The following is a 13,579-nucleotide window of genomic DNA, read 5'->3' on the forward strand; positions in this document are numbered from 1 at the left end:
AAGAAGTATCCCTTGGGACAATATTGTGGAAAGAGTTACCTTAAAAGTTTAACAAACTTAAACAATCATCAACAAGTGAGAAGAAGTATCCCTTGTGACAATATTGTGGAAAGAGTTACCTTAAATACCCATGGGAGCAAGGGAATCTTAGAGAGGATGCATAAATGACCCAATAGAAGACCTAGAACGAGATCAAGAACAAAAATCATACCCTAACCAAAGAAAGCTTCACTATTATAAAAAACAAGATAAAAATAATTTTTATTAAATACATCTATGTATTTATTATATTTGTTATATTATTTTATTTAAGTATTTTATAAAATATGGAATAACATTTTTGAAAAACTTTTTCATACCAATGATTATACTTTTGATATTGCATTTTGTTGATTGCAAATCAATAGTGTACATACATGTTTATTTAGAATATACTATTAACATCGAATTTTGTTGATCACAAATTAGCGGTAAGCATACATGTGTATTAAAAAATATAATTGTAATTGGTACTAGTTCAAGCAACACTGAAGAAGAATCTCAACTACTTTAAGTAAACGTTACTATACTTTGAAGAAAAATCGGGCCCGGAATACCTTGGTAGGTTTATAAACACTTTCTTCATTTGAACAGAAGAGAACTTATTCTTTGAGATGAAGGGTAGGTGATTAGCAGGCTTATGACTCTAGTTGCCTAAAACTTGCGCTGATCACTTTGCTTTTACTGAATTTAATTTTACTCCGTGGAATCAGTGCCCAGTGGAATTAAGCTGTCACCGTTATTATGATAAGATTCATTACTTGAATGGTATTAGTTAGTTTGGAGTGAAAGGCATACTTGTTTAATATTCGTTTGAAATTGGAGCCCAAATTTCAAAACAGATTGCGTTAACTGCACATTTCAACTTCAATTTGAATCGAGAACAGGAGAGAATGGCGGAAAGGAAGAATATGGAAAAGTAGGAAAGAAAATTCAAAATCCCATTGAAAGAAATGGGATTCACGTTCGGCGCGTGGGGCCATGGATCCATGACATTGAAAATCTCAAAGACCCTTTTTCACACATTCACGGTTTGAACTTTTACTTTACTTCACCCCAAGTTAACCTCAGGAAGACTAAGGTTAAAAGGGAAATTAAAGGTATAAGCGACGGGAGGGTGTAATCTGCTTTGCTTTTATTTGACGGGGAATACAATGCTGGTGTGGAAATGTTGGAGATACTACTGCAGATCTGCTAGCAAAGGGACCTTCTACAGATTGTTTGCTTGAATGTTATGAAACCACCAATCCCACAAATTGCGCTCTACAGGTAACCCGGCGCTTTCCACCTGCAATGTTCTTTGAAATCATCCCTGCATTGTCGGGTTCAGTGTGTTTTATTTTTAGTTTTTAAGCATTGCAGTTGAAGTGGGTTCTTATGAAATGATGATAATTGATTAATTGAAGAGTTTCAGCGATCTGCCATGGAAGCACTTGGGCCTGGGATTGATGTTCATCCCAATAACCTCACTTTAATAAAGATCATCACAGCTATTTGTAAGATTTTGAAGGAGGTTGTGTAGCTCCTGAGCAGGATCCACCCAGTAATTTCGTTTTTCACAGGGCATTACACTGTTTACTCACATTAAGGCACTGTCCACCTCTTCGTCGTCTTCTTCTTTAATTCTTTTGGTGGATAATGTGGTTCCCTTTCAAGCAGTCCCATTGAAACAAAAATGGAGATGAAACTTAACAACTTACTTTCCTTTAGCCCCAATTCTTGCATTTCATCTTCTTGTGAGGTTGGAGTTTGTTTCAGTTAAATAATAGACGCATGATCTATGAGAGTGTAAGGAAATAAATTGATGACTCTCTGGGCTTATTGAATGTTGTTTGATGGGATGATATTTTGGGTTTACATATAAAGACTTCAACGTCGTATCCGAGCTTAAACTTCGATATGGCATCGGAGCTTAAACTTTAAAACCCAGGAACGTCAATGATACCATAAATGTAGCCATACCTGCATCCTGCTCTCTTTGCTTTGTGTTGTTGTTGTAAAATTTTAAATTATTTTTTACTATTTATTTTCTTATATTTGCTTCCTCATTTGGTAGGTTATTATTTTGGCATTTGCAAACAAGACTTTCAAACCAACCAGAAATAAAGAAAATCTGCAGATCTTCATTCTACCCACATCTCAAACAGTACTACAGGTCTCTGGAGTCTTCTTCAGACAGCTACTTAAATGTACAGTTGCTTAAAGGATTCAGGCTTTGCACATTGGAATTTCCAGTTTCTGTTTACTGTGTTTTATAATGTTAGTTTTTTAATTTTGAGCTGGCAAAGCCCACGGCTGAAATGTAGCTCTGTGCATATTAGAGACTTGTATTACCACCGTGCCTTTCGAGTTTTACGCTTTCTGGTTATAATTTTTTTATCATCGTTGCTTATCCACTTCTGATTTTGCGCATTGCAGTCTCAGTGCCCATGAAACTCTCCAAATCAGTTTCCCTCCGAGGGGGATGAATGACAAATGCCCATTCGTTTGTCTTGTTGTGCCCTGAACAAAAGGCAAGCACTACCCATACAGGGATCAAGTCATCTGCAGAATTCCGCAACTGTTTTTTCTCTCAATGCATATTTATTTTTGCCCACTAGCAGCCAATTTGATTTTCTGAGTTTAGTTTAAGTTTTCAGTACTTGCATTGCCAGTCTGATGTGGGTATTATGTCTAGAATTTCAATATTAAACAGGGCCGAATGGTCAGCAGATATTATTTTCCAGCTGCCAGTCGTCTGATGTAATGTCTAAAAAATTACAGATCTGAACCAATATTGCATTTTTCTTTAGCTATAGAGAAATAGAGTCAGTGACTCCTTGGTAGATGCTTTCCTTTCTGTTCTTTGTATACTACATCTTACAAGTAGCAGCAAATCACTAGTACTGACTTTGTGATACTTGGTGCTGCAGTGGTGGATGAAGCTAGAACAGATCATGTTATGGTAAGGACTCCAGATGTTTCCCATATCATGGTGGATGAAGGTGGAGTAGTCAGAGCCATGGAGAAGAATTTGAGCTCACAGGTTGTCGATGGTAACATTGAAATTTGTTCCCTGTCCAATAGTCTGGGCCCTCAGTTCTCTTCCTGCCCTGGGGAGTTTGAGAATGAAAAAGGGGCAGTCGATGCAAATACAATATTGACAACTACAACTGGCCTACATGAACTTCTAATGCTGGCAGAGGAGATTGAATCTGAAGAGGCCACAAAGAGAAAACAAGCAGAAGAGAAAGCAATTGTTCAAGACAGTACTGAGACAGATGGTGAAGCATACGATGACCACAAACGTCAGTCTGAAGTACATGATTCAACTGCAGGCCAATCTAATGTGACCCACGATAAAAAGAATGGAGTTTCTAAGGTAAACATTTTTCCTTTAATTAGTGTCCATCTATGTTCATTGCAGTCGGAAGAAATATAAACGGCAGAAGTGATGTTTTGGAGTTAAGAAAAATATATTGTAGAGATTGGTTTGCGTTTGAGCAGTAGCAAGAAATGGCCCAAAAAGCCGCAATACCCTGTGATATGAAATAGTTGTTACAACTTAGGATTTTACAGCAAATAAATGGCTTGAACCTTCCAAGAACAGTCTTCAGTGAAGAAATATTCCGAAAATCTGAACAGTGCAGAAACATATCAAAAGCATGTCTGAAGTGGTGAAACTTTTTGTTTTGAGAGAAAATCTGTCTATTCTGGAGGAATTGTTGGTAACCCTCTCTGAAATATTGTTTTATGGGGACAGGAATAACATAACTATTTTTTCCTGAATTGTGCTTTTGAATTGGGTAGCTGAGCAAACTCTCTTCATTTTAGTCAAATACTATTTCTTATAAGTTAGGTAGATTGCTACCATTTATCCCCTATTCCAAATTGTTAGTCTAAAAAATGTCAATATGAACCAGTGAAACATGAATCTCCGATCACTCATGATTAATCACGAGTCAAACTCTGCTCTTCCCCGATTCAAGTCTGAGCGAGTCAAACTCACATTGACTGAGTTTGACTCGCGACTCACCGATTAATTGCGATTTAGGCCACTGAGGTGATTTTCAGCCCTCTACTTGATGAGCACAGGTTTCAACATTCAGGGTTGTTGCATTGTTCGCCACGTGTTTTAGTTAGGTTAAAAATTAAATGTCGGCCTGTAACTTACTTCTCACTGCTCAGACCCGGCAACTCATACGCCGAGAAGGTAATAGAGGCATTGTTTCAGTTTCAGTTTACTCATAGAGGCATAGTGTGTAGTGTGCTCTAGCGTTAGCTTCAGCGCGTGCTCTGTCAGAGATTTCTGTAGCAAACCATTATCGTATCATTTCAACAACAATCTAGAGATTTCAGATACTGTTTTTTTACTGATTAGTGTGCAGTATTTTATAAACTTTTAGAAGTAGATGCTTCTGGTTCTACGTAGTCACTGGTTAGGACTTAGGAGTCAAGACTCAGTACTTTGGATCATGTTTGGACTCAACATACATGAGATACTTATTCATTCATGATATTTTGGACATCTATTGATATTATGGATTGTTTGGACATGGCTTTATTGAATATCAATGAAAAATGTTTTTTGTTTTTGGTTGTTGTTGTTTTTTTTTGTTTCAATATATGTGTATATCTTTATTTATTGAATTCACTGGTTTTTTCCCCATTTTTTCCTGATCTGATTAAAACTCTTTGCTCTTTTGCCTTGCCGATTTATTGCTGATTCCGAGTCTGGCAACATTGATATGAACATACACTTTTTGCAGGGTAATGGAAATATGTCTAACCAGCATTTGACAGAGTTGAAATCACATAGGCCTGGTTCAAGTGTTCTTGGTAAAGGTGGAAATTCTCAAATGCAGAAGTCAAGGCCATTTCATCCAAGTACTTCTATCAAAGGGGTTGTAAAGGTTGGAACAAGAGGTAGCATTGACTTGAGTTCACATGGAAATACGGGAGAAAAGTCTCATTTGGAACATATGGAAGTCACAGTGTCAGCTACAGATAGTTCAGTTCATCGGCCAACAAAAAATGGAACTGCAAGGTTGAAGTATACTGTTCCACAACCATTTGCTCTTGCAACTGACAAAAGGGCTTCCACAGGAGTACGGCCTGTTGATGTAGCAGCTAATGACATGAACAAGCATATGGGTGCAAGAGGTACCCCATCTTCTTCAGTTCCTAAAAAGGACAAGGTAAAAGTTTATGTGTAACTGGTTGTTCTATAAATAAGGCTGGACATAAAGCTTGAAGAAGGTTCACAAGGAATTTGCAGAAAATTTGTTGGGTTTAGATGTAGGATTCATACTGCAGTATCACTTGTAAAAGTTTCAACTTTAGTGAGTTTGTGTCTTCCAAAAACAGTTGAAAGAGTATTGATATATCAGATGAAAATAATAGTGAAAAATTATTACAAAGTCCAATGTCTAGGTGTATTCATACTTGTGAAGACAGGAGGCTACAATGAACACTCATGCTTCCTAATTTATTATCGAATGTCTAGTTAGGTCTATGACAGTTGGCAAGTATGAGTTCAACTTTTATTGTATTTGTGTCTGTGCAGATGTCAGTGAAACTGGATACACAAGTTTCTTGCAATCCTTTGCTCTCTGAAGATCTACAGTGAGTAATCCTCATTTTGCCTTTTCAACTCTTTCAATAGAATGTTTGTGTTGTAAATTATTGCTTGGCTGGATGGATAATTTTTATGCTGAATAAACAGATTTCATGTTTGAATAGCATCCTTGAAGATGTTCATTTAATCTCTAATGTGGAGTTCTTCCTTGCATATGGTGAAATGGCTAGTCTACATGACCAGAATGTGAATCCTCCCAAGCAAGTGAATATGAAGCTAGAGGAAGAAGCTCATTCTAACCTAGAGGAAGATGCTCATTCCACTTTTTCCTCGTATCTTTTAATCTTTTAATTGGAATGTAAGGAAATGAATATCTTATGAATTTATGATTCAAGAAGTCTTCTAGTCAGTTTGTTTACTTTTGGAAATTGCCTTCTTGTTTGACTTGGTTGCCTTTTATACAAAGATTTATCCTTCACTTCTTTTAGAACTGCAAGTGCAAAATCAATCAGAGATTCTAAGGGCAAGTCTGGCAGTGCTCCTTCTGGAGTTGTTTTCAGCTTTAGATGTAATGAGAGAGCTGAGAAGCGTAAAGAGGTAATTGTTTTTGAATGTGGGTATGACACTCTTTCATTGTCTTGATAATCTTATCCTTTCCATACTGTGGATTTATAATTTGTCACAGAATATTATTATCTGATAGTTTCTGTTAAAATATTTCAGTTTTTTACAAAATTTGAGGCAAAATTGAATGCAAAGGAAGCGGAGAAAAACCAATTGCAAGTTAAAAAAAAGGTGCTTTTCACACTATAACAAAATGTTGTGTTAATCCATCTGGTCATAATATTCTTTGTTAGCTTCTATTCTTTTAATCTCCTCTTATGCATTTTCTATTCTTTTAACTTTCTTATGGGCTGTGGATAAATATGCAGGAGCTGCAAGAAGCTGAGATAAAGATGCTTAGGAAAAGTTTGACATTTAAAGCTGCTCCCATGCCGTCATTCTATCATGAAGCAGCTCCACCGAAGGTTGAGCTGAAGAAGGTATTTGTCTTACATTATCTATCCCAGTGATGATGTCTTTGATCCATTCTGATGGAATAGTTGGCCAAATCACGAATTTCACAATGCATGTATGCCGGGCTTGTTGGTTGAAAATCAAAACTTGGATACTGGTAGACTAAAACTATTTTTGCTCCCAATACAACATATCGTACCTTGCATCATGAGCCTTTGCCATTTCATGTGAACCTGTTTTATAGCATTCTCTGCAATGTTTACTATGCAGGTATGGCCATTATAGATCTGTGAGATAATATAATGTGTAAGGCCTTTTATGTTGCATGTGCTTGCAAGGTTTTCCATATTGGTATTTGCCATGACACACCTACAAAGTAACTTATGGAATGTTTTATAGCACATCATGATACCAATCAAACCTCAGTGCATACTGTATGACAATCATATTATAAGGAGAAACATAGAACTTGTAGCTGTCAGACCTACAGTTGAATGCTCGCAGGCTATGTGGGTCCCTGAAGGACAAGTATAGGGTCCCCAAAGACAGTTAAAGCTGATTAACTCTTGATGCTCCACCTGGAAAGGAGTTTGCAGTTACATCTTCACCTCTCATTATATCTAAATTGCCCTGCATTCCAGCAAGTAACACCCTTCTAAGCTCTGATTCTCTTGTTGTTTTAACTTTTATCCTTAAAATTTCCTTCTTTTTGTATGTGATTCTGCCTGATATCTTTCCATGATTTAATCAAGTCGTCTTCCAAGGCCATGAACAATTTTATCACCTCATCCTTTAATATGAAGAGAAATAATCAAAGTTTCTGTTCATCCTTCACATAATCATACTGTTGGCAAATATTTCAAATTTGAACAGGAATGTAGCAGGGTCTGTGAACATCTTTCCATATAACTGAAAGGGCATTCAGTGAGATTGTTTTCCTCTGCCCAGTGAGTCATTGTTGATGGGGTACAATACAAAAGCAAATGAGTAATCACTGTTGCTCTTGCTTCTTGTGTTAACCATTGTGTCAAGAGCTAACTGCTCAAATATTGCTAGTAAGTCAAAGATGTCCTCGTCCTCTTAGATCATGCATGATTTACTTGTTCTTGAATGATGGCTGTGTTAGAGAGGTAGTTTTCCATCAAGGGTGTGAGGGGCATATCATTGACAAGAATGCCACAAATGTCGGGAGAATTCTGGATTTAAAATATGCACAGGTAGAATCCACACAAAAATATCTGAAACTTGTCAAGTTGGGGCTGTATACATGTGATGTTCACTTTCAAGTTTCAACTCAGCACCTCATTCTGGTTTTTTTGTTTGTTTGTTGATAATTTGTATTTCTAAATATCGTAGCATATTTTCTGAAACTTGTAGCTATCTCAGGTTATGCTGGGCTATGAAGCAAATCAAGGCAGAGAGAAGATAGTTCTAGAACTAGAAAACTGCTGGAGCCATCATAGTCATACTGGGTGATGAAACTGGTCAACATAGTGACAGGATTGCAAAGTACTATGATTATAATCATTGTAGAATTATGATTGCCAGCCCCCTTTTCGAGTGTTTCATAACTGCGATTCACATTTTTATCAAACTAAGTTGCATGAAACGCCGAAATGTTTTGGAGTTTCCGAAATGGGTACGTTTAGAAACATCACCTCCCAAAAATGGAAATGTCAGCCGAAACGTCGATTGAAATGTCATATATATATATATATATATATATATATATATATATATATATATATATATATATATATATATATATATATAAGTTATAAATAAGTGAATAACACATTATCTTGCAAGTAAAAAGGGAATAAGAGCCATAGAATACAATTTAGAAGGAAAACCAAGTCTACATTAACTCTCATAGATGATTACATGATGGTAAAGTTTCGGAGTTTCGGGTACGGGTACGGTCCGAAATGCCGGGTTCCTAGAAGTTTCATGCAACATAGTTGTCAAACTATGCCCACGTGAAGGGAATACTATCACTTTATCCATCAGAAGTCATAATTTGACTTGACTGATTTTAAAAAATGGATCAGAAATCTCTTGATTCAAGCGGGAGATCACTTACATTTCTATCCTTTTTCCCTTAATTCCCCCTGATTTATGGTCATCTAGCTAACCTGATTAAGCATTGTGTGAGATTAAATCATCTTTGAATGTATTGCCTTCTTGAGTTCTAGAAATTGTGTCTTTTACCTGATCTGAAAAGTCTGGCTCTTGACTTCATTTCCCTATTCCGAAGGAGTTCTCTTGCACTGAAATCAGTGGTTTTGAAGTTGCATCTGGATTCATGACTGTGTTCACATTTTTTTCAACTTCCTCTTCAGATGTGACAGGAGCATCTGTAGGAGTTGCAGTATCAGGATCCTGTGAGGGCTTGGATGAGTGATACTGGTTATCCTTCTTCACATTTTTCGCCCAGGAGTACTGTCTCTTTTTCCCTTTAGATCCTTGAGAAGTCTTTGCTTTGGGGCAGGAGGCTGCCACATCTCCATGGTCAAAGTGGAGTATGCATTGAAAACAATGTTTTTGTAAATCAGAAGTTGAGTCTAGCTTTGATCCTTGCTCTTGAAAACAGTTTGATCTGGGACACCTTTGCTCATATCAGAGTGAAGGTGTTGGAAACATCATCAAATGTTTTTGGCTCAAGGTCAATAAACTTAAGTCTTACACAAGGTATTGCCAATGGCTTTTAGAGTTTTGTAAACCCAATGTTCCAATGGGAGATTAGGAAACTTCTACAGGGTTACTGTGGCCCTAACAGAGATTCAAATTAGCCGTTTCGACAGGCCTCAGACTTGGCCGAATTTGTGCCACAGAAAAGACTAAATTTGCTCAAGCGAATAACCACAAAAGATAGACAACAAGAATAACAAAACCCTTGATCAGACTTGGCCTCTTCTTCAGTTAATCTATGCTGCCCACAGCCTCAGACAATCTCAGAGATAATTGTTCATATGATAATGCGTGGAATGGTGATTAATGAGGGCTAATGAGTGCCTTTTTTATACTCGAACGAGGAGGGCTAGATGGGGGCCGACCTTCCCTTCAAACACGGGGCTGACTTGATCATAAATTCAAATTTTAAATGAGTAAATTCAATTTGTTATGAAGCTGACTTGAGCATCCCTTTTTGAAACTGACTCAGTCAATGGTTTGTACAGCCATGACCCATATATTTCCATCAAACTCCAATAGATTTTTCATTTGATTTTTATGTGAAAGATTTGGACCAAAGACATCAATCATTTGGGGTATTTTGACCACAACTTTGGGGCTCCAACTTTGAAAGAAGATATCTCCTCAACTCTGAGGAATCACGTGGTGTACCACCTATCAAATGAAATGGCCTGACGAGGCCTACCACTCTAAAGCATTCTTGCATCCAAATTCACTGATTTGTGTACGCATATCATCAAACAAGTGCTGGCCCATTCACCCTTTGACATCAATGACAATTTCTTCCAACAGTTCCATCCTTATTAGTTAGCACCTCCATGTGAATGAAGAACTGTGTACAGGGTTGCTGCTTTCAAATATTGTATGTGCATAGCAGGCTGGAATATTTGATTTTCAGGCATGGTAAGTAGACCTAAAACCTAGAAAGGAGTAAACTAGAAAACTCACAAACTACTGGTTTATAAGCTAGATTTACAAACACATATCTAGATGAACAGTGAAAACACCATTAATAAACAGTAGAATATGCAGCACTCAAGAGTCAAAACCACATGTCTGTTTCTCATAAACTAAAAAAAAACAAAACAGTACAACTGCATGAGCTCAAAACTGAAATATTTTTATATCACTCATGTTAATTTCATCAATTTGTTCTATGCTGCAACTATCACTTCAACAATATCTGATAGCATCCAATTTAACAATTTCACTTCTTCAATTATCCAATGACAGTAGAACAATAGTAACAAAAAACAATTAAACAAATGCACAATGAAAGACAGCCAAGAGATACAAATTTTGGTCAATGAGCAGGGCAAAACCCATTATGGGGAAAACCTTTGCAAATCTTTTTCTTATTAGATTGTCTTAAATGTTCAGCAGAGAAAGAGTACATCATCCAATACTTAATTTCAATATCCAAATAATGTCAATATGCCAAGCAACTATCCAAGAGAGAGATGGAGTCAACTGTAGTCAAATCTGATCTTCCTGAAATCTGCTCAAGTCAACAGTAGTCAACTGTTGTCAAAGTGTGCCCTAACCAGAGATAGGACAGCAGTCAAATGGTCTTCAAAGGAGCTTGGTCCTGGAGCAATTTATGCAGCATTTTTAGCAGAACAAAATGAGCTCAAAACAGATTAATTTGGTGCAGTCAAACCTGGTCAATGTGGAGATGGAGCATGTGGTTAAACTCTGCAATTAGGGCTTTGGTCAAGGAGCACAGATTGCCTTGAATTTAACACCAATATCTGCGGCCTGCTAGAACAGAAAAGTTTCACCCAAAAATGCAGTCAAAACATGCCAATGATGCCCAAGTCAATGCTGGTCAACGTCCTGCAACAGCCCTGTAATTCGGCCTAATCAGAAGCCACCTGTTCTTTGCATGTGTGAGAGAAATCTTCCACTTCTGAGCTGTATGAACTGGTAGGAAGAGGAGAGAGAATATGTGTTGTGTGATGATGAAGTGCCAAATGAGTTTGAGGTCTCCTGTATTTATATGAATCCATGTGGTTGAAAAGACATGACTTTTGGGTTTCATGACCCTACATGATGCTGTAGCCAACCTTGACAATTTGAACATGTGTGGGCTTTAATTCAAAAACACACTTCTCCTTGTCCGATTTGAGTGATCTTTAGGTCAATTTTGGTCCTCTCGAAAAGAGGAATTCAATCCAATAATTATCTCAACTAGGAAGAATTCTACTTGTCAATATTTGTTTGTCGATCATCATGTCATCCTATCATCATGTACCATCTCTGCTTGTCTTTGCTCATCTCATGCCGAACTTTCTCAAATCTAAAGAAGAAATGTTGTAGGGAAGCTCTAGCTACCACCCTGCCTCTATCACCATCGGGGAGACTCTGGTACCACTTGGAATCATCATCATCATCATCATCGGGGAGCCATAGCTACCACCCGAAACCAAAGACAATGGGCGAGACCAACCTATGCCAAGCATAGGGATCACACTCTATCCCGAAGTCTCTGACAATAGGTGAAATCAATTTATTGGAGGTAAGGATCACACTCTACCCTATTGTCCCTAATCATCCATCTTAACCTTGAAGAGTCAGATGGTAGAACACATGCATCCACCAACTTGGGCAAGATCCACCTACTGCAACGGGTAGGGATCACACTCTATCCCAAGTCCCTCAACCCATTGGCTAGATGGGAGAGGTTATCCCACAAAGTGGGCAGGACGCTAATTGGGGCATACTCTGACTAAGGGAGGTCCGAGGTCTCAACATCCTATCGATCAGAGGTATCTCATCCTCAGGAGTCCTATAGCTCCATTCCTCACCCTGGGAGGTTGACTAGTGGGGAAGAGCACTGCTCAGAGTTCTTGATCAGCCAGGACCCTTATTTGAAAGGGTCATCTTAACCAGTCCAAGCTGCTCCTTGAAGACCAAGAACTTCCCTTTCGGCAAAGGCTTGGTGAGGCTGTTGATTATTTGCTCATCTGTCGAAATGTGAAGAAGTCTCACGACTCCTCTCTGCACTATGTCTCAGATAAAATGATATTTGATCTCTATATGCTTGGACTTGTCGTAGAAAACAATATTCTCTAACAAACGAATCCCACTTTTGTTGTCGAAATAGATAACTGTTGTGTCCAAAACTTGCTAAAAAAGCTCTCCAAAGAGCTTCCTCAGCCAAATTGCTTCACAACTCGCAAGGCTAGCCACAATATACTTGGCGTCAACCTATGTCACATGGTTCGAGTTCGAATTCGACAACAATTAAGTTCAATTCGAATTCAAATTTTCGGATCAGGTTCGAATGAGGTTTGGCATTAGGTTCGACTATACATATTTTTCAATATATATATATATATATATATCTATGACCTCGGTTTAATGGAGCAGGAATAACCATTGTATAATGGACGTTGCAAAGATTGAAGGATTAGACATTCTCGGCATATCTGTTTTAGCATACAAATCTACCTAGACATATCACAATTGCACAGCTAGTGATCTTGACATACCTGTGAGGATCTCAACTGAATGGAGTAGCAAAGATCTAGGACAAAGGCACAGTGTCAATGGATCTCGCATAGTAGTCTTGGCATCAAGGCCTCGATGATACCCCTGTAGAAGTCTAGACTCTAGACAAAGAACAACAGTGATAAAACCTCTCTCTCGGCCTAATAAGATTGATGTTAGACGTTGTCTCAATCATATATATATATATATAGATACTACAATTGTGGCACAATAACAAAGCCGCAGAAATGATCATTCTAGGAGGATACAATCCCTGCATAACAAAGAGCCACAGTAACCATTACAGTCTCGGAATCAATGAGACAGTAAGGACCTTAGTATAGTGAGGAATAGTATCTCATCTCGGTGGATCTATTTCTTAACAGTCAATGTGTATATATATATAATATATGTAATGGAAAGATCTTCGGATCCCTCACTATCTTTACATGATCTCACTGTCTTGGTGTAAGAAAGATCACAATGATCCTGCAGTCATGGAATACACTCTCGCATGATCACAATCAACATGATAGTTTAGATTACAGTGATGAAGGTAGGATAAAACAGCTATCATGGTTGTCATAATGAAGTTCTCAGTGCATCATTAAAAAAATCGAACCTTAAAAAATTCGTTAAAATTCGCCTTCAGGTTCGTTGAGGTTTGTTTAGGTTCGAGTTCGTTCAGGTTCGACTTGAGGTTCGGCGAACCTGAACGAATTTCAAATTTTTTTTCGTGTTCGCCGAACCCTGTGACATAGGTGTCAACAATTATAAGGG

General features: G+C 37.8%; 1 protein-coding gene across 9 annotated transcripts in view; it reads left to right on the forward strand.

Annotated features, from left to right (window-relative positions):
- The first annotated feature begins 848 nt into the window (after nucleotides 1-848).
- LOC149185287 (uncharacterized) overlaps nucleotides 849-13,579 on the forward strand; it is a 29,917-nt gene continuing 17,186 nt past the window's right edge. The window contains exons 1-11 of one of the 9 annotated variants that reach the window (XM_089417878.1): nucleotides 853-1,308; nucleotides 2,096-2,228; nucleotides 2,458-2,552; nucleotides 2,717-2,799; nucleotides 2,949-3,400; nucleotides 4,788-5,216; nucleotides 5,585-5,643; nucleotides 5,827-5,928; nucleotides 6,085-6,193; nucleotides 6,320-6,391; nucleotides 6,529-6,639. In XM_089417878.1, coding sequence (XP_089274004.1) covers nucleotides 2,981-3,400; nucleotides 4,788-5,216; nucleotides 5,585-5,643; nucleotides 5,827-5,928; nucleotides 6,085-6,193; nucleotides 6,320-6,391; nucleotides 6,529-6,639 — 1,302 coding nt within the window. In that variant the 5' untranslated portion in view covers nucleotides 853-1,308; nucleotides 2,096-2,228; nucleotides 2,458-2,552; nucleotides 2,717-2,799; nucleotides 2,949-2,980. Of the gene's footprint in view, nucleotides 1,309-2,095; nucleotides 2,229-2,457; nucleotides 2,553-2,716; nucleotides 2,800-2,948; nucleotides 3,401-4,787; nucleotides 5,217-5,584; nucleotides 5,644-5,826; nucleotides 5,929-6,084; nucleotides 6,194-6,319; nucleotides 6,392-6,528; nucleotides 6,640-13,579 lie in introns of all 9 variants that reach the window. The other 8 variants (XM_089417880.1, XM_089417879.1, XM_089417881.1 and 5 more) reach the window with 8 other exon arrangements.

This window comes from Pinus tabuliformis, chromosome 3_2 (genome assembly GCF_031772625.1).
Source record: "Pinus tabuliformis cultivar Carrire ecotype Pingquan chromosome 3_2, CPIR1, whole genome shotgun sequence".
Taxonomy (NCBI): domain Eukaryota; kingdom Viridiplantae; phylum Streptophyta; class Pinopsida; order Pinales; family Pinaceae; genus Pinus; species Pinus tabuliformis.